This window comes from Ixodes scapularis, unplaced genomic scaffold (genome assembly GCF_016920785.2).
Source record: "Ixodes scapularis isolate PalLabHiFi unplaced genomic scaffold, ASM1692078v2 PGA_scaffold10__122_contigs__length_95168666, whole genome shotgun sequence".
Classification (NCBI taxonomy): domain Eukaryota; kingdom Metazoa; phylum Arthropoda; class Arachnida; order Ixodida; family Ixodidae; genus Ixodes; species Ixodes scapularis.
The window spans coordinates 19569111-19589074 of NW_024609836.1; the positions used below are offsets into that span (position 1 = coordinate 19569111).

Here is a 19964-nt window from a genome sequence, read left to right on the forward strand (position 1 = left end):
TCTTCATCGTTCTGACCGCCGATCACTATATCGTCGAGAAACACTAAGACACCTTCGAGTCCAGCGAGAAGCTCTTCCATATAGCGTTGGAAGATTGCCACAGCCGTAGCAACGCCGAACTACAGACGGGTGATTCTGAAGAGACCCTAATGAGTATTGACTGTTTGGAGGTCCGCTGTAGCTTGATCCACTACCTTCTGGTGGTAGGCCTGTTCTAGATCCAACTGTGAAAACTTCTCACACCCAGCCAGTTTGGCAAACAGTTGATCGGCAGTTGGTAAAGGGTATGTTTCCCATCCAATGACTCGGTTCACTGCGCACTTGTAATCACCGCACAAGTGAATGTTCCCGTTCTTTTCGAGAATAGGCACGACTGGGGTCGCCCATGAGGAATACCGTACTGTTTAAAAAATTCCTTGTTCGACCAGTTTGTCGATGGCATCGTCCACCTTGGGCAGCAGCGGAAGTGGAATCTGATGAGCCTTGAAAAATTTGGGAGTCGTGGCAGGGTCGACATCCACATGAACAGGGGGTCCCCTGCTTCTTCAAAGTCCTGGCTGAAAAAGCTTGGGAAACTCGTCAATCACGTTGCGAATTGCAGCCGCTTCCACCTGAGGGGGCAATGTGTCGACATGAAGGACTTCCTCCAAGGAGATGCCCAAGGACTGGAACCAGTTGCACCCTAGCAGGCTCACACCAAACCCTTTGACAACCACAAGTTCCAATTTCATTTTCTTCTCCTTGAAGGACACGTCAGCTGTTACCCTCATGAAAACTTTGAGACGTCGGAAGGCGCACGGTCTGAGGCGATAGCGCTTAAGCCTACGATGTGTTCGTCTCGCTCGGTATTTAACAATTGGCCTGAGAATAATATTGGAACGCAGCTTCAATTCGCCGTGGCTAACGTGACTGTCGTTTGGCACCTTTTTGATTGCACATAAGCGGCTGTTCTATTCGATAGGGGCTGAACAGGCCTAAAATATACGTAAAATAAACCATGTCTGCCTCCTGCAGCAGCGACACATACATGATTCCTGGTTGATAAAGTTTGTTAAATGAAAATCAAACAAACAAAAAAAACTAAATGGTGTCAGGGAATATACACACGTATATTCCCTTAGCAAACATCTGCTTGCCTGTCCTCTGGACAATGGAGTCCTGGGTTTAAGCCCACCCTGGTTCCTGTTGCTGTACTTCGCAGTTCGGTCACTTATTCAGTGGTGTGACATTATCTATTGGGAATATTGTATCCAACAGTTTGTGCATTTATTATTTTTGTGCCTTCTCAAGCAACACAGCTCTCTCTCGATAGCCATGGCAATTACTATGATACAGCGAGTTATATTTGCCATATACAAAAAAAGCCCATTATTATTTTTGTGCCTTGTACACTTGCAAACGTGATAGTGCACAAGGGAAACACTGTTGTGACGTGCTTCCGAGATGCAGAAAGGGGAGCTTAAAAAAGCCAGAGTTCATAACGCTTGCCACCTCACAGAAAATCTTACTACCCATGATATGGCCATGACACGATTTAAAAGACATGCATGGTTGCTAAAGCTCAGATTGTTCTTTGGGTCGTTAACAACATCCATTGGCTAGTAAAAATATTTGTGGCATAACTACAATGTATTTTAACAAATTCCAGTGCTCTTTTGTTTAAGCTCCTGGCTATCCAATGAGTTGCTGGAAAATAGCCTAGATAGAATATTAGATTGTTCTAATTTTATGTGGAGTCTGTAGACTGTTGTGCCAATCGGATGCCTTTCGTTAGCAGACGGACGCCGTAGGTAGCGAATTCACACTCCTCTTTTTGTATTTTTTACTCGGGTAAGTTTATTCCTTAAAATGTTGATACACAAAATGCACTATCTTTCACCACCACTGCAGAAAATCTTACCTCGCAACATAAAGATATTAATTCACGTGGTTCCTTCAAAAAGCCGACAATCTATTTGATTTACCCTGTAGAATGTTGTTTCTCACAGCAGGATGTCCTCAAACTTGCAAAACTGCAAAGTGAGGAACAATCTCATAGAAAGTTCCTGCATTGTACAGGTCAAGAGGCCTAAAGTCAAAATGGTTGTCCGGCGTCACTGCTACAACATCGACACATTTCTCAACAATGTAGGAGCACCTGTGACTGCAGAAACGCACCGTTTCCAGGCGTCTGCAAAGAAGAATCAATACACCACTCATCACCAGCAGCCTCTCCACTTGCAAAAACTTTGGGGTGTCATTCTGCACTTCGGAGACGAACACATCTCTCAGACGGTATGTGCAGCTGTTGGTGCTAGCAGTCTTCACAGAGCAAGGGTGATTTCTGATGTGATGGCGGAGACAGCAACTTGCTCTTGTTCTGAGAGGCTCGTCACCTTGACCACAGCAGACCCTGTTGTTTCAATGGAGACTTCAAAAAGCTTTCCAGTCAGCTCGTAAGCTTGCAACAGCTGATGCCGTGTGCCCAGTGTTCGGCAGATGTTACGGAAGTTCCGAACATTTGAGGCAACGGCCTTGAAGTAGGCATGCTTCGCCTCGAAGCGCATTCCCCAGTAGCGACGGGGCGGGCCAAACCTCTGTATGAAGCCCGGGTAATGCAGCAGATAGTGCAGCTTTGCGGTGACTGTTACGGATGGGTAAAGGGACGTGAAGGTCTCCAGGAATTCTTGGATTTTCACCTCCAGGTAAGCAATGCAGTCTCGTGGAATATTCTCTGCCAGGATGATATCAATGCAATGTCTGTAGGCCAGGTAAACTTCCCAGTGTGGGTTGTTGACGGGCACAGAATCTCCGAAGATCTGTGGAAGGAGCCTGAATAAACACCACTTCTGAGCTGCCGTACCTCTCAGGTTGGCTTTTCCTTGCAGAAACTTGTCCTTTAGTGCAACAGGGGTGGCCTTCCTGTCATGGAAGCCATAGTTGAAGCTTGCTACCTTGTTGATGTCAAATTTCTGAAGCAGGCCATCTTGAATCAGACCACGCAGGACATGCTGCATGACAAGCCCCATTCCCCCCTCCAAAATGTCATGCATGGCATCTGGAGGGAGTTGTGTTGTGATGTCAAACTCTGTTAGGCTTTGAAGTGCTGGAATGGCAGATATGCCGTACAGCGGTTCGTTTTGTGTTGGATTGAGAGCAAATGCTTTCAGGTGGCTCTCGTGTCCTGCGTAAGTTCTCATGATGCAGCTGGCCTCAGAGAGCAACTTATGCAGATGCCCGTACCGAGCAAGGCAAAAACGACATATGCGACCACTGCTGAAGCTGCATTGGAGGCCTGCCATTTTGTGCATGGAGAGGTTGTCTCCGGTGAAAGCAACTGTAACCACATTAAAATGCTTCCCTTGTGCATGCACACCATACTCATGAGCATAGTTTAAGTCTTGGATGAGCGGAGCAAGAACTCGAACCAAGCCATACTTCTTAACGTCTTGGTACTTGACAAGCAACAGAAGATGCACGGCATTCAATTTCGATCGGTGCCTTGGGTGAATGGTGATGATCGAGAAGTAGACAACCAGAATCTTATGCGACCCAGCTGCTGCACCAGTGGATTGCTCAGCTCAAGCTCATCCGAGTACAGGAGGAGGAAGATTGTGGGTGTCCCACTGTCGATCTGCTGCAGGCGTTGGCTGATGAAGTCTCCATCAGTGATGTCCTGAAGCACTTCAGACTGTTCTATGGTCTGCATTACACTTTCCAGGATGTCGGGGCATGACAGCAGGTTGCTAAGCAGTTGTGAAACTGGTATGTAGCACATAGTGTGTTGCAATGCTTGATTGTCTGTATGAAGAGGCATCACCAAAGGATTTGTGTAAGGCAGGTTCTCCATCACATACTTCTTTCTGAGGTAGGTGGTCTGGATCCCCGAGAAGATGTCCTCGACAATGCCTTCAGAATTTTGAAGAGAAGCCAATTTCTCCCTCACTGACACGGTGACGTTCTCCCTCTCGAGAACCTCTCGGGTTTGGTCTGCGACACTTTCAAGAACTTCGGAAACAACGTTTCTCATCACTCGCAGGATTTCATCAGCAGTGCTATGGGCTAGCTTTAACTGCTCTGTAATCTTGAGGTGAAACAACGCCAACTGTTTTCGGAGAGCACTTCTTCTGTCTTCTCTTGGCTCCGCTGCAGAGGGTTGTTCTTGTGACGACGGACCGGGTGGGTGTGCACTCTCGCATTCGGTTTCTGTTGCGGTTTCATCATTGGCAGCTTCTTGAAATCTGGCTTCAGTGGAAGTTGATGCCATGGCATCCTTGTGTTTTCGATAACAATGTTGTTTATACGACCCATAACGTCGAAATGATGCGGCACAGCCGCCGATCCCACAAACGACTCTAAAGTCTGTTTCGCAGCTATGCACACTCATATGATGGACAACGCGTTTGATGGACGCTGCCAAGAAAGGACACTTTGGGCAGCGTATAAGATCTCGAGGCATATTGCACAGTCAGCCTGTTGACCATGACACAATCAAAGTTGTCATTCCACGGCGAAACCAGCTGACTTGCGCGGTGATGCTCGAGCTTGTCTTGTGGCAAAGTCGTCAAGCTTCCAACCAGCTGGGAAAACACACACTGCTTTAGCATGGAGTCACATACATGAACGGATAAGTCTTCTTCGCACAGAGGCAAAAATCCGAAGGTTTGCCGAGGAACGCCGCGGGGAATGTTTCGTTTTCAGACTACCTTATCTGCGCGAAAAGCGCTTGGCAAGAATCGGCGTGCTCAATTGTCCAGTCTCTCCTGTCCTTCGGTGATCACGTGCTTTATAGCACGAATCATTTTTAATGGTATCTAAGGCATAAGTTATTAATAAAAGTAACTTAATTTAAAAAAAAAAATATTTTTTATTATTACCGAAACGCCAAACTTGTATTTACTTATAAATACATAAAGTGCGTAACCGCGCAGAGTGACTCCCCACGACTACGCAGAGTAACTCCCCGCGACTACGCCGAAGGACTCGCGCAAATGTCCCGCGCTTCTACTCTGGTTTCGGTTTCACTTTATTCATGGCAGATACGCGGCTCAGCAGCGAGAATATATTTTGAGTAGTGTATTGAGTCGAGAAGATATGCATTATTTTTCGTAGCGCCACGTACCTTCAAGCGAGACAGATGGCTTCTGAAGTAAATATCTGAGGCCCCACCACCAACGTAATCTCTTCTCCAGAGGTTATTATCGTCATTCTTGTTCAGTTTGCTTGCATCTTTCCATTTGGATTTAAGCAAATTAACCAATCCGAAACCTGACACTGACAGCTGCAAACGTGTTGCCCATTTTTTTTTTTATTTTCACGAAGAAAAAGGTTTGTTGCGTTGAATTTGAATTCCAAAGATAAACAAAATAGCTCAATAAAGCAAGGCATATTTGGAAATTTTACTGTAGTAATGTTACGCTCGTTCTCAGTGAACCCACGACTTTCGCAGATTCGCGCCATTCGCGCCCGAGTTCTGAACCGTGCGGTTGAGCCTGCTTCGAGCCGGGAATCGGGATACACATACAGTTGAGTCACCTGCGGCTACTTATATTTTGTATTTATTTGGTTTTATTTTCGTGCCAAGTCACCTGGCTCTTCTTTTAGACAACGATAACATGTTACGTTGTGTAGGCTGCTACGAAAAGTTTTGTCGGCCTTTGAGCTTGCCGCCCGGCGCAACCGAAACTGACATTAGGGATGCTTTCCGCATCAAGTTCCCGGAGATTTGGGACCTGGAAAGTGCCCTGATTCAGGTGTGTAAATATCTATATCTATATATATATTTCTTTTTGTCTTTCGTTTGAAACTTTTGGTACACAAAGCGAAATAGATATCTGTGTTGTCCTAAACATTTTCAAGGATAATGGAAAGGCTGTTGCTATGTTTAGGCATTTCAGTGAAACGCTTCCTTCGGTTCAACATGTGGGGTTTGTTTTCATGATTATTAAGTTAAAAAACGTAAATTACCTCACTTGAAAAAAAAAACAAAAAAAAAACGCTCAGATATAAAAATAAAGGGCCTGTTTGCTGGAAAAAAAAAGAAAAAAATTAGCTTTGATGCATAAATAATATGCACATACTGAAAAAAAGAAAAAGAAACTTGTACAATTTTTGCTAGAAATCCAGTCTGAATGCAGAAGTGAAACAATAATGAAATACATTTTGATGTCAAATTGAATGTGAATATATTTATAATCGCATGAAGTATCAGTATTAAATTCCACCAGAAACAACCCGGCCAGTCTGAATGAATGCACTAAGTGAAGCAAAAATGAGGTATATCAGTGACAGATTAAATGTGTGTGAATGATAAATTGCAGGAATTGAGCACATTCATTGTGAGGAACATGCAATGAGCATTAATGAGCAGAAACAAATAGCACAAATAAGTCACTGAGCACAAAACCTCTCTCTAGACACTTCATTCAGTTTTTTTCTTGATATCTGAAGAACAATCATGTTCATTTCAAAGGGCAATTGCCTTTACTGTTCAAATGTTGGCCATATTTCTCTCCACTCAGATCATTCAGTTTACTGTATATACATAGCCTAACATACCTCATGTCTTAGCATGTTGAAACAGATAAATTGCACTTCTAGAATGAAGTGACAGATTTTTTAACCCACTGTAGAAAATAAATAAAAAATATTAATTCAAATTTGTTTTTAGACAGTAAGCATTGTTAGTTACTCAAGTTCTGCAAACCTGTTCTACAACAATTTAGATGAGATGCTTTGGCAATCTTGTATTGCAACCTATCTCCTTCACCAAATCTTCAGGAAGGCCACTCAATCTGCACATTTTTGGTACAGAAGTGCTACATACGGCACGTGCCTTCCAAAGTTTGAGATTGCAGATCTCCCTAAAGTTGGCTTCACCTTTATTAAAAACTAACTTTTTTCCAGAACTGCAGCTTTTCTGCAGTGTTTTCAATGGCGCTGAGCGGGAGAAAATTCTGCACATTGGTCCTATTATGTACTATCATGCACATTTTTGCTCAGAAGCTCCTATCCCCAAAGTTCTTCACCCATGGTGGCTTCAACTCGGTCATATAATTTAGTTTCTTTTTTCAGATTGCAGCTTTTCTGCAGTATATCTAAATGGGCTTTCTAGTTTCAGCAGGGTGGATATGACATCTTTGGCACAAAAAATACCTTAAAAAAATCACCGCTCAACATTTAGGTCACGACACACGTTTTGAGTATTGTGACATGGTTCTATTTTAGAATAATATACCAAAATAGAAGCATGTTTTCGAATCACTCCCCACTCAAAATGAGTCTCATGACATGATGTAGATAGTGTGCTAATCATTGTTTTGGGGGAAAGTTTATCTTTTAATATATGTGTCCTATCCAAGCATTTAACAAAAAAAGATTTTGGGAGTTCAGTGTCCCTTTAATTAATAAGTCCTTCTATTCATTACGCAAGCATCATCACATGTTACATGCTGTGTGGCTTACCATATATATATATATATATATATATATATATATATATATATATATATATATATATATATATATATATATATATATATGTTCAATATTGTGCATCATGTTTAAAGTGACGTGTTAACACAGTGTTTTCCTTTTTTTAATTTTTTAACTTAGAGAAGATAAAAACAGATAAAAAATTTCCTTAAGAACATCACTAATAATATGTCTGTCATCTTCAATGTTTTCCAGGTCTATGATGCCCAGCTTGATGCGTACCTTGAAAAAAAATATTGGGTTGTGTGTGTGTTTATACAGCCTAGAACTTGGTCTGCCTCACAGGGGCGACGAGTCTCCCAGCTGTAGATGAGAAATTTAGCCAGTGTGGTACAGCCGCTAGCCTGGGGTCTTTAACGTGCATCACGCAGTAGTGATACACGACCGCACGCCGGTACGATGCGCATCCAGATCGAAACGGGCAGGGGTGGGGCTCGAACCCAGGATCCCTGGGTTCTGCAGCGCGAGCTTTCGCTCCACGTGCTCCGAGCTGGTGTGCGCTAGACCACTCGGCCACCGATCCCCCTGCGTACCTTGACTGGGATAAGGACACTGTTATTTACGAAAAATCAAAAATTAAAGTAATTCGGTTAGAAAGCAACCCCAATGAAGCTTCACTATCATGCCAACCAAGCACTAGTGCGACCAGTGTGGACAAGTAAGACTTCAGTTATAGCTGTCGAGAGCTGCACATCTTATTGGGATCTTATATTTGCAGTCCCGAGATGTCACCTATGTTGTCAGCACAACAGGAACTGAAGAAGCTTGATCCGACAACATACGTGTTTCCAAAAGCACCAACAGACATAGCCATCCGGCTCAGCACACTCGGTGAAAAGTCACTGGTACCCACGAGCCTCAGGAACAGAATAATTGAGTGGCTGTGTCACGACCTCTTCCGATATACACTGTAAGTGCCCTGCCCTTGCCAGAAATTTGATAAGAGAGCAAGTCAATGAATATCAGGGGAATTAACAGACAGATGCTATTTTCATTAGTGATGAGAAAAACTCAAGACCATGGACCACATCCGGCTTCTGAAAAAATTTTCTGAGGCTCCTTACTGTCTAGCTTTTGGTTATCTGCAGCCTTGCCTTGCATGCTTGCTCTCAATTGACATGCATGCCAGTCAACATTGCAGTTTCAATTGCACTCTTTTGGTATGCCTTTAGCTTACATGTCTCAACCCAAGTAGGCTCGCTCTCTTAAATGTTGGTTTGGGATGTGCAAATAATGTAGATAAAGAAAGGTTTATAAAAACTGCTGAGCGTTTTTCCAAAGTCTTTCGAAAACCCAGAATGTTAACACATTTTTTGAAAGATCAGTATCTGTTTCTTTTGCCATTGTTGTTCTCGCAGACAAAGATTGCGAAGTCGCTGATGATGCCAATCTGAGTGATTGCCTCCCCAACCCAAAACATTGGAGGTTGTGTCCACTTATTACATTAGTCGAGCAAAGCAGTACTACTACCATTTTGATAGTTGACTATGTTTCCAGTAATAGGATGTTAATGTTTCACAAATCTGAAGATTCACCACAAAACGTATGAGACAAGCTTTTAATGAGGAGCGCAAGTTCGTCTTCTCTTGGGCAGAGGTTACAGTGAAGGCAGAACGCCAAGCTCTTATTGGCCGATTGAAAAAAAATAATGGGTAGACCTCAAGGCATCTAGCATTGAGGTCTACCCACTATCCTTCCATCAAAGCCAATCAAACTGCATCATTTTGACGTCACCGCAACCGCTGTGCAAGAAGCAGACGACTTGCTCTTTGCATGTACAATCCTTAAAAGCTTTGCAGATGCTAATTTGGGCCTGCGGAGCACCACGGTTTGCACCCTTCCCTTAATTACTAAATAAATGTGGAGACATGAGGAAAAAATGGGGGACAGGACAACAACGTTTGAGACATTGTTGTCCTGTCCCCCTTTTTTCCCCCGGGACACCGGTAATTATGCACCAGCAGCTCGCCTGCACCTCATATTTTGTTTCACACTTCCTTTCGTGGTCTATGCAATACCCACTTAAAGGTGTTTTTTTGTTTTTTTTAAACGTCTGCCTCTGCTGGAAATTGTTTTAAGTACTTTAGTTTCAGTCACTGTCAGAAAAACATAAAAATAAGATATCTGCTTTATTACGTTCGTGAAAACCTATGCAAAATCAAATAAATACCATAGAATATGAAGCATGTGCCTATGTCACAGGTGCCCACCCACTACTTTTGAACACTACTTTTGAAATGTTTGGAAACTGAGTAAAGGACATACCAAGCGACCTCCCCAGACTTTTGAACCCCCCTGTACTTCGTCTCATCCTACGATGGACTAAAGGCCAAAGCCACGGGCCGCCAGGTCCAATCATGTTCCACGCTAAACTATGACACGCTTAGCATTGATTAGGTTTGGACGAATAATGCTCCGAATCCAAGAACGCTGCGTCATTTTTATAGCTTCGACACTGCAAAGAGCCAGCACGCCGTGGCTTTCTTTGCAATGTAAACTTTCTGAGTCACTCATTGCTCGATCCGAACCACTGTCCGCCCATTCCCATCAGTGATCCGAGACGCGAGCACCGATATGTGCTTCGAAGCGAAATACCACGGAATGTCTAAATGGCTCGTGATTGGATCTGGCGGTTCGTGGCTTCTGCCTTTAGTCCATCGTAGGGTGAGACGAAGTATAGCTGAGGTGCTCACCCTCGTCAGCCGCTTCTCCATGCAAAACCGCGCAGAGTGGTGAAGCCTGCCCTATCAAGTATCCCTTCTGCATTTTGCCACTCAGACCAAACAGGCACTCTTCCCTCGGGATTTCAAGCTTATATATACAAATCGCAGGTGGGCACTTGCTCGGTACTTTTATAATGCTCCAAAGTTACAAACATGAAAAGCACAAGGGCTCATAGAAAATTAAAATTCTCCTAAGGTACTACATTGTCCCTCCATGAACAACCCGAGACATGTTCTGTTTGACTTTAGTTTTACTCAAATTATTTGAAGTGTGATTCCCGCTTTGGAACATTACTTCTTCAGTTTATAGTGCAATCTTGCTTCTTTTAGTTATCCCCAGCGCCTGTACGTTGAAGCGGCCAGGCAGCTTGTGATACAACATCGTGTACTGCGTGACAGAGTGGGCAACGGCTATGTAAGTTACTTTATATTCCAGAAAAAAAAAACTGCTTCACAACTTTGTTTTGGTGCCATTTTATGCAGGGCTCCTGGCACTGAGCTCTGCGCTTTAAGGTCAAGTTTGAGCGGAGCAAGATTGAAGATGTGGGTGTTGTTCAAGAGAACCGAAAAAAATTTGGAAGGAAGCACGCAGAGTCTGACACATGCAACGATGACAACAACAACTGTGCGAAAAGGATCAGTCGCAGGGTGAATGATTTTTTATTTATTTATTTAGTTTCTCTTAATGGAAAAACATTAGTTGCAGCAAAGCTCATGCTCTGCTGATTCTCCCCACTTGAGAGAAAGGACGCTCTTTACGTGACTGATAGCAGAGTCCAGAGAGCAACCTTCTGCTCCATGTATAGCACACCTGCCGAGGCATAAGACATACCATAGATCAATACAGACCAACTCCTGGCTGTAGAAACGTTCTTAAGAAATTCTACCTTTCTTTCCCTTCGAAGTAAGTAACATCTGTAAACGATATTCCACTTATAACGATAATAAGAAAACCCGAAAACTCAGTCGTTATAACTGATTATCGTTGTATCTGGACTAGAAACTGATTGTCTACTCTAGAAACTCTAGACACTGATTGTTATAAGCAGCATATTGTTATAAATAAATTGAACTGTAATACTTGAGAGAACAAATTGTAAATGACTTCCTCATTAAAGGCAGTTGAACTCATAATGTAAGTCTTTTTAGTTTGGCTTGCCTCAAAAGAGAAGCAAGAAAATAGTCCTTTCAACGTAAGCTTTTTGCAGGAGCAGTGGGTGTGGTGTGAATCATATGTGCTGAATTTGGAAGTGCTATGTAAACTCGGACTTCACCTTTAAACTACTATGTTAACAATATTCTGCAAAACGTTTGCCCTTTCCAGCCAGGGAATCTGGCAGCCATGGTTGAAGATGAATTGAGCATCAAAGCGCACATTGACTCCATGCAGAAAGAGATGGCAAAAGCCAGTCCTGACACTGAGAAAGTCAGGGACTCAATGGAACGAACATTTGATGCTCGTCGAAAGTGGATTGCCGGAGAGTGCCCCTCAGCAGCAGATATTTTTGAGACATATCCTGCACTGGGGGCGGTGGAGGATGTAAGTGAAGAGCACTGCAGAGCTAGACATTTTAGAATTGTAGAAAGAGTTTTTGTTTGCTTACAATATATTCGCACTGGAAAAAATTAGAAATGGGCTCCGTAGCACACTTGACCGAACCTATTGAGATTGTACGGAGAATCTTAGTTCATTCCTTTTTCGACCTGGTATGTACTTCGTCTTCGTCGTGGCTGGTGGTCGACAGGCACTTTCCCCCTAAAGAGGAGATCTAAGAGATGAGTGATTAAGTTATGAAGCCTTGTTTTGAACTATACACAATGCACTAGGGTTAGTCTTATTGTGGAGTGCTTTTGGCACTGCTCAAGATGAGCTGGCTTGATTCTGTCAAATGAAATGGTCTCCGCATGCCCTTTGATGAGCAATATGAAGTATCTGTCGCATCAGTTTAAAACTTTGAAGGGTCCTTCATATGAATTTAGCAACGGTGTTTTCACAGTGTTTGTACGGATGAAGATATATATATATATAGCATGACACTTCTGGGCTGAGGAACAACACCGTGTGCAAGTTGCAGTGCTCTGTGGGCATAGGTTGCGGTTTCTGAGGAACATAGCCAGTTTTTAAAATCTTCAACATTACTGATATCGGTGTGGGTGGTAGATATTAAAACTTGCCCAGAAATACAAATGGCCATACAATAGCACAATTTCTGCTGTGCTTTGTCCCAGGTGTCAATGTTCCCAACATGAAAAATCGTATATGTCTTCATTTATGGTGTGGCCGTACCTTTCACCTTCAAACTTTGCCTTCAACTGTCTGTTTAATCGTTTCACCATTCCGTGGTGGCTGGGGCGCTAGCACATACACATGGTATATACCTTGTACCCGGGAGTTGAGAAAGTTTCTGAAAGCGACTCAAATTGCCTTCCTCAATTTGTTGTGGAGGTGGTTAGTACTCCTAAGCAGCTATAAATAACCAACATGCTGCTGACTTCTGCTGTTATGGACTTAATATACATGTCCTTGGACCACCACCTGATGCAGTCAACGCAGGTAAAAATGTGTGCTTTGACAGTTGGTGGAAGCGGTCATAGGGTGGATCTTGGTGAACTGCCAATCAGGAGGTGAAAATTTGCCCAGTTGCATAGTCATGTGTCAACCTTTCGCATACTGGCATTGCAGACGTGCACATGACCACCTGGGAATGTCGTCATTAATTTAATTTAGGCAAGATAAATCGAGTAGTGCAGGCATTGAGCGGCTCAATTTTCAGGGTGTAAGAGAATGCAGTGCTTCAAAACTGTTTTTCGGAACTCGTCAGGAACGTTTGGCTTAGGTTATTCGTCGACGGGGTGATTCAGAAACACTTGGCGACCAATCCCCATTTTTAAGGTGAGCAAAGAGCTCACGTAGATGGTGTGCGTCGTCTTCCTGGTTGTCGCTGAAAACAAGCTTGATATCGTCCATGTAAACAAAGATGAATTCACTTTCACATGAACTGCAGCTGTTTGTCTGAATCTATCGAGCTCAAACAGGGGGTTTCATTGTTTTCTTTATCGAACAGGTATGCACTTCGTTTTCATCGTGGTTGGTAGTCACTATGGTTTTGATGTGATTTTAATAATGACGGTGGGGAGTCGAGTTTGCGGTTAAAGGGATGCTGAACCGAAGTTTAGAGCTCACAAAACAAGGCTGAAGCGATAGATGGGACGCTGCACAACCCCAAAACATGACTCGTACAGCGATATCTCTAACGGATGGCCGTATTTTTGGAAAAGAAGTGCACGATTGAACACGGCCGACAAGGCCAACGAGACATGTCACATCACGATTCCCATTCCCTCTCTTCTTCGATTCGTCCCCTCGAGCAGGTGAACCTAAATGAGGAGGAGAGAAGCGAGGCCGCTTCCCCTTGTTCTCAACTGTTTCAGGAGAATCGTGACATCACATATGCCTCTCTTGATTACGCCCTTTTCCAAAAATATGGCCATCCATTTGAGATATTGATGTACGAGTGATGTTTTGGAGTTCGTAGCGTCCCGTTCAATGCTTCTGCGGCCTTATTTTGCAAAATCCCAATTTTGGTTCAGCATCCCTTTAAACTTGGTTTATGAGAAGCAAAGAAAAGCGTTAGGTCAAGACCAACACAAGGCACCTTCTGCCGTTGCCAAGGGGAGTCGATGGATGTTTATAAGAGGTGGGGGGACGCTCTGCCGGGCCCTGTTCACAAAAACAGGATGTCGGGTATAGCACTCAGTCTGTTGGTATACATAGCACATACGCAGCACTCTTCCACCCTTAGCTCACATCTGTTTGGGACTCGCAATGGCTCCTAACTAGGACGAATTCACCTTCTTGGCATGGGCAAGTTCTTCATCTTGGGAATGCCGATATTGTCCATCCAGTATTTATCGTCCTCGGAAGTTGGTGTTTCCATTTGAGGGGTCTGCAGCCGGATCAGGCCAACGTGTCGGACAACATCGCCGTCTGCTGTAGTGTCGACAGCCATGCGTGTTCCCCTAATTTCCTTTACAACTACAGAAATGCAACAGGAACCCAATTGACCCGTAGTCGCGAAGAAACACGGTTCTTCCTCGTTGAAGTCCTTCGTCAGTTGCGGGCTGAGATTAATGTTCTTCCCTTTTCTCCAGCCCTGCTGGAGGAAGAAAGAAATGAGGTTCAATCTCGAACGTTGATGACCTCCCATCATTAGTTCTGCTGGGGCTTTTTCCAACCTGCTGTTAGGTGTTCGCCAGTACTAAAGCGACCAGCGGTCGTCTAGCTTTTCTTTGTAGGCCTTTGGCAGGAATCTTTTTTCAGCGCCAACTTCACCGTTCGCACTGCCCACTCGGCAATTCCATTTAACTGTAGGTGATAAGAACATGTCGCACACCCCTGTGGGACGTGAAGTCTTTTGAAGGGTTGCCCTGTGGTGACGGGAGTCCCATTGTCCGAGACGATGCAGTGTGCTATTCTGAAACGATCAAAGTCCTATCATTACCTCTATGTATCCTTTACCACAATCGCCCCGATCCACGTAGAGAAGCTGTTTACCACAATTAGCAGCATTTGTCCATCGACTGGCACTGCATAGTCGATATGGCCGGATGATCGATCAGGAAATGGTTACTGCTGGCCATGGACAGTGGTTCTCTTTTGTGGGCAGCATAGGAAGCACCTGCTGGCATGCCAGTCGCACGTCATGTTCTTGATTTTGCTATTCATATTTTGCCACCATCAGAGCGATCTGGCCAGGGACTTCATCGTAGTCATCCAAGATTGGGCGTAGTGTAGTTTCAGCAGCATCGTTCGTCCTGCCTTTCGTGAAATTACCACTCTTCTCTTCCACACTACAAGTCCTTCGTTCACCGACATCTCTGCTCTGCAGGTTGAAAAGGGTTCGAGAGTGGGATCTTGTAGCTTATGGCTATCCTTCCAGAATCCCTCGAAGTTTGCTCGATTCCGTATCTGCAGCTGTCAGGTCTGCAAGTTGTTTCAACGAAAGTGGTCCTGTTTCTAGTTGCTCCATGAAGGCCACTTGCTCCGGGCTTGTTGGAGATTTGCTTCCTTTTTTTCTGTGTAAAACGGCTTAACGCATCTTGCCGAAGATGCAAGTGCACTGGTGGGTCCTCCATTTTGCCATCTTCTGGCTTGAGCAGCTCGCCAAACTTTGTCTTGAGTTCAAAGACACTTGGAGAACATAATAGCGCTTCACGACAGGGACGAAGGGTAGGAACGAGACAACACAATGCGCTAACTTCAACTGGTTTAATCGTCAGAAAATCAAAGGTATAAATACTCTGCATCATCGCGCCATTCAACCAATCCCAAGCCACGCCACTGATCGCAAGAACTGTGTCTCTTTGTCTGCCAAATCGATCGACGCTACGCTGACACATCGATCCCCGTAGTTTCTTATCAGGTCCGCCTCTATGATTTCCCTTACCGTCTTATCTCTATGTTTTTTAATGACAGAGCACAAATTAAATTCAGTTCAGACACTGTCTTCACGTCAGCGAAGTTCACCTTGTGGAGTAGACATAGTGCTCCAATTACGCTTTGGCCGTGGACTCGGTCCATTGCAGTCCAAGATGTAGACCTACGCCTTTGCACTCTGTCCTTTGTGTTGCACTGTCATGTGGAGAACTCTTTTAACTGGCAGGGCTCCTAGGTATCATGACGGCTTCAGCTGGCAAGCAGTGATTTTCGGCCATGGCTGATGGTGTTGTTGATAAACACTCATCGATATGACTGACACTTGAGAATCGCTGTCGACCTCCATGCTGACAGGAACTCGGTTCCAATATGCAACGAAATAGTCTAGGCTTGTGCATGCGCAACTCACTGACACTGCTGATCAAAAGATGCAATCGCTTCTCGGGTACTGATTCTGCCACCACGATGGCGTTGGTTTGGCATGTCGTGCAACAGTACTTCATTGAGAGCGTGACTTGCATACCCTAGCGAGATGTCCTGCTTTTCTTCACTTAAAGCATGCGCTTGATACAAATTCAGGACACTTTTTAGCATCGTAATTGTTGTTGCCACACTGGTTGCATTTGTTGTGCTGTTGCATTTGCGACTGCGGTGTTTTGCTTCGTGGGAACCGTCCCACATTTTGCATTCCTTCATTCCTGCTCCGCTCACCTTGATGACTTCGGAATCTTCCAGGCCCGTCCCTTTCAAGACACAAGCATTCTAGCTAGCGGTTTAAACAGCCAGTGCCATCCGCATTGCTTTTTCCAAGGTCATCGATGACTGCCAGCAGTCTCTTCTGCACTCCTACCTCATGCACACCACACACCAATCGATCCCGGATCGTGATGTCGAGGGCGCTGCCGAAATTGCAAGAGTCTGCAAGTTTCAGGAGAGCTGCAAGAAATTTTGAGATAGTTTCATCCTTCTGTCAGTAGCGGCTATCGAACTTGTACCGTTTTATTATCTTGGATGGTGTCAGCAAGAAGTATTTGTTCAGGGTCCCCAGCAGCTCTTTGAACGTTTTTATACTTGGCTTGATGGGAGTCAATAAACTTCAAAGCCCCCAACTCGTAGGTCTTCGGTCCTACACAAGCCAGAAAGATCCCGGTCTTATGCTTGTCGTCAACAGTCCGATGGCCAACGAAGCAGCGCTCCAAGCATCCTAGCTGTGTAGTTCCCTCGTGGCTCCAACTCTGGGTCATACCCGGGGCCGGTGCCGATCTTCACCCTCTTACTTTATATGGCGAGCTCTTTCCCAGATGTAAAGTCACAATATGCAGGAACTTGCATTGTCAGTTGCTGTGAGTAGATGTGGGCTTTGTTGTTCTCGTTACCATTTCACTTGTTTTTAAAGTGACGGTGGGGAGTGGAGTAATTATGGTTAAACTTAGTTTGCTAGAAAGAAAAAAAAATGTCAGGTCGAGACCACCGCAAAAAGATCCTTCTGCTGTTCAGGGGTCTATGGATGTTTATAAAACGAAGGGGGCGGGGGATGTTCTGCCAGTCCCCATTTGCAGAAGCAATATGTCGGGTGGCACTCCGTCTGCTGTTGTACATGGCACGTATGCGGCAGGTATCTTTAAGCTTCTCCGCATTCTAGGTCTTCCTGGAATTTCAAAGAATCAATGGTGTGCACCCTCGGCAGCTGGAGACAATTGCAGAGCGATACATGGTGTCACTTCTGACATTGGCGGGAAAAAAAGTTGAAACATTCAGCATGGAGCTGCTGACCAAGGCCGAAACTGTCCCCGATGGAGGCTGTGAGAATACAATCAAATGACTTCCTTATATTTGCATGCATGCTTATAGATTTCAATATCTATGCTTTGACAGAACCTTATAGTTTTTGCCCACTCCTACTCCCAAGGGATGAAAACTTTGGCTTTTCTGCTCACACTGCCCAGGATGGTCAAAGAACGGCCATCTTTCCTGAGAAGCTCGGTAACTATTGAAATAACCCCTGCTCCCCTTTTTTTTAAAAGTCTTTTGCTGCATGTGAATATTTATACATGTTCTTGAAATTGGGCTTAAAGCAGCTTTGGAATGAACTAAATGTGGATATCCTCATGCTTTGAAGCACACAGAATGCATAACCACAATAATGACCTACAATATTAGTACTTCCTAAATGTCACTTGCAAATTTCCTTCATTTCCATGCTCAGCTGGAATATGTTAGCCCCTTATTAGCTTTTTCCCAGGTCCCGTTTCTATTTATAAGAGACGGGCCCAAACTAGATAGTACGCCTCACAATTTAAATTGTTTTCTAGGCACCATGGTTCGCTGCATATCCACTTGTTCTGTGGACCGACAACATGGAGGAACTCGGCCAGTCTGCCATCCAAGTGGAAAACCAGATCATAAAGGCAGAGAACCCAGCGCAGGCAGTCATTGCTGCATTCTGCTTGCATTGGGTGTTGAACTTTGTGTATGAGCCAGCATCCAGGGCATTCTACACAACTCTGGAGCACTTGCTTAGCATCGCTAACACCAAACCGACAGGCATGGTCGTAAGGCTGCTCTCGAACCTGGAAAAGGTAGCATGAAACTGGAATAAACCATCGAAAGGTTAATAAAAAGGCCCTCATTATACTTTTTCTGCTTACATTGTCACATGTTGGAATCCATAAAGTTAGTTAAAATTTATACAGAGCACTTCCAACCAGTGGCAGCCCCCTCCGAAAAAAAGTTGTGGCTATGTCACTGCTTACAACCAAAAGGTATATGGTTGAATACTACAAATGGTCTTTCAAGAACAAGTGATTACCAAATAAGATAAGCAGTCTAGGGGAACATGTGACTGCTATCAAGCACAAATAATAATTTTCCCATTTCATATAGTTTAAAGGAAAGTGGAGAGAATCATAGAGGTGCGTACCCATCCCCTCCTGAAAGAAATTCCCGATTTGCCGATGCAATTGTATATGATAAAAAAATATTCGTATACATATATGAATTGCAGTAAATTTGGGGAATTATGGACGGTTGCAAGGAATGGGGGAAATAATTTTTATTTTTTTCTAGGTAATGTGCTATGTACGTATGAGAAGTGATATTTGAAAATAGTTGTAAAATCAAATTTGAGTTTTATGTACAAAAACAAAAACTGTGGGCATCATGGCACATACCAGCGAAGAACTGAGGATTAATTTTGATCACAAAGGATCTGTTTACGTGCAACGAAAACCTAGTTACAACGGCAGCTCAGCCACCTCGGCCAGGATTCAAATGTAGGCCAGCTCCTTGGAGCCACCAAAAAAAGTGTTTAAAATGTGAACCGATATATGGGTTTAGATTTTTCCTATGAGTGGGAGGTGTTCGAAACACGAGAAAATCAAGACGTGTAGCATGAGTGCTGAGAAGCAGCACTTAACACACCCTGCATGTTAAAAATTTCGAAGTTTAGCTACTATGGATACTTTGGCTGTAAACAGTCGTTTTGTACACCTTGTTCTCTTTTAGAGGTTGCACTGCCAAAATTCTATTAGCCTCATCTCTCCCCACCTCCCGTAATTCTTACCAGGAGATGTGGCCCTGGACAGTGCTTGTACGGCACGAGCGCGCGTGCTTGAAAGGGACGCTGAAAGCCCGGAGCTCGCCCTTGTAGCTTCTGCTCCGACGCATGCGGTTTGGAGAAGTTCGTTTTAGCGAACGCAGTTTTAGCGACCCGTTTATCGAATCAATTTATAGAGAAACCCAGTTTATAGAGAATGGCGATGAGCCTTCGTTTAGCAAATTCGACTGCCGCAAAGCGGCGTATACGCGTGGATCAAGTAAGTAAACATTTTTTTTCATGAGCCGCCGCAGACCGCCGCCGCGAAGCGGGAACGCAGCGGGAGTTATACATACGCTTACACTCAAAGCGCTTAAATTTTTCGTCCTCTCCAGAAACGTAAAGTCATAAACCAACCACAAAAAAAAAAGAAAAAAAAAAGCGAGAAATAATTTTGCGCGCTGCTCTGAGAAACGGTGCCGAGCATCGCGTGAACGGAGCGCAAAATATTCCGTTATGAAGGCGCGTTCTTCCGTCAGGTTCCACACACGAGTCGCGTCAGCAGCTTATGTAGCTTTGCGGACCTAGTATAAAACGCAGTATATTCAGCGAACTACTGTGGGCTCGCTCCGTCATCCCCGTTCTAGGAGGTGCTTTGTGGGGAAGCGAAAACTAACCGGTGATTGGAGCTTCTGTAAACTGTAAACGACTTAATTTTCGCAAGAAACTAATTTTAGTGAATCGCCTACATTTCGCAAAAATAGGTCCGCCGAACAATTCCGGATTAGAACCCGCG

At 44.2% G+C, this 19964-nt stretch overlaps 2 protein-coding genes across 2 annotated transcripts; one reads left to right on the forward strand and one right to left on the reverse strand.

Moving 5' to 3' along the window:
- Positions 1 to 2303: 2303 nt before the first annotated feature.
- On the reverse strand, positions 2304 to 4251 carry LOC120846384. The gene is made up of 3 exons (XM_040218112.1): positions 4086 to 4251; positions 3607 to 3987; positions 2304 to 3538 (listed from the first exon to the last, which is right to left on the reverse strand). The coding sequence occupies exons 1-3, from the start codon at positions 4249 to 4251 to the stop codon at positions 2304 to 2306; spliced, it is 1782 nt and encodes a 593-aa protein (XP_040074046.1).
- Positions 4252 to 17111: 12860 nt separating this feature from the next.
- On the forward strand, positions 17112 to 18233 carry LOC120846388. Its single transcript, XM_040218115.3, has 3 exons — positions 17112 to 17435; positions 17543 to 17616; positions 17946 to 18233. The coding sequence occupies exons 1-3, from the start codon at positions 17345 to 17347 to the stop codon at positions 18219 to 18221; spliced, it is 441 nt and encodes a 146-aa protein (XP_040074049.1). The 5' UTR covers positions 17112 to 17344; the 3' UTR covers positions 18222 to 18233.
- Positions 18234 to 19964: the final 1731 nt, after the last annotated feature.

Bases quoted from the DNA above. Each gene is read 5' to 3' on its own strand.
- LOC120846384 (XM_040218112.1), bottom strand. From the start codon at position 4,251: ATGCCATGGCATCAACTTCCACTGAAGCCAGATTTCAAGAAGCTGCCA. The intron at 3,988-4,085 runs GTTGGCGTTGTT...TTGTTTCCGAAG, and splicing joins AGAAGTGCTCTCCGAAAACA to TTCTTGAAAGTGTCGCAGAC. The intron at 3,539-3,606 runs GTGGGACACCCA...CCACTGGTGCAG, and splicing joins ACGCCTGCAGCAGATCGACA to CAGCTGGGTCGCATAAGATT.
- LOC120846388 (XM_040218115.3), top strand. From the start codon at position 17,345: ATGGTGTCACTTCTGACATTGGCGGGAAAAAAAGTTGAAACATTCAGC. The intron at 17,436-17,542 runs GTGAGAATACAA...CCTACTCCCAAG, and splicing joins AACTGTCCCCGATGGAGGCT to GGATGAAAACTTTGGCTTTT. The intron at 17,617-17,945 runs GTAACTATTGAA...ATTGTTTTCTAG, and splicing joins CATCTTTCCTGAGAAGCTCG to GCACCATGGTTCGCTGCATA.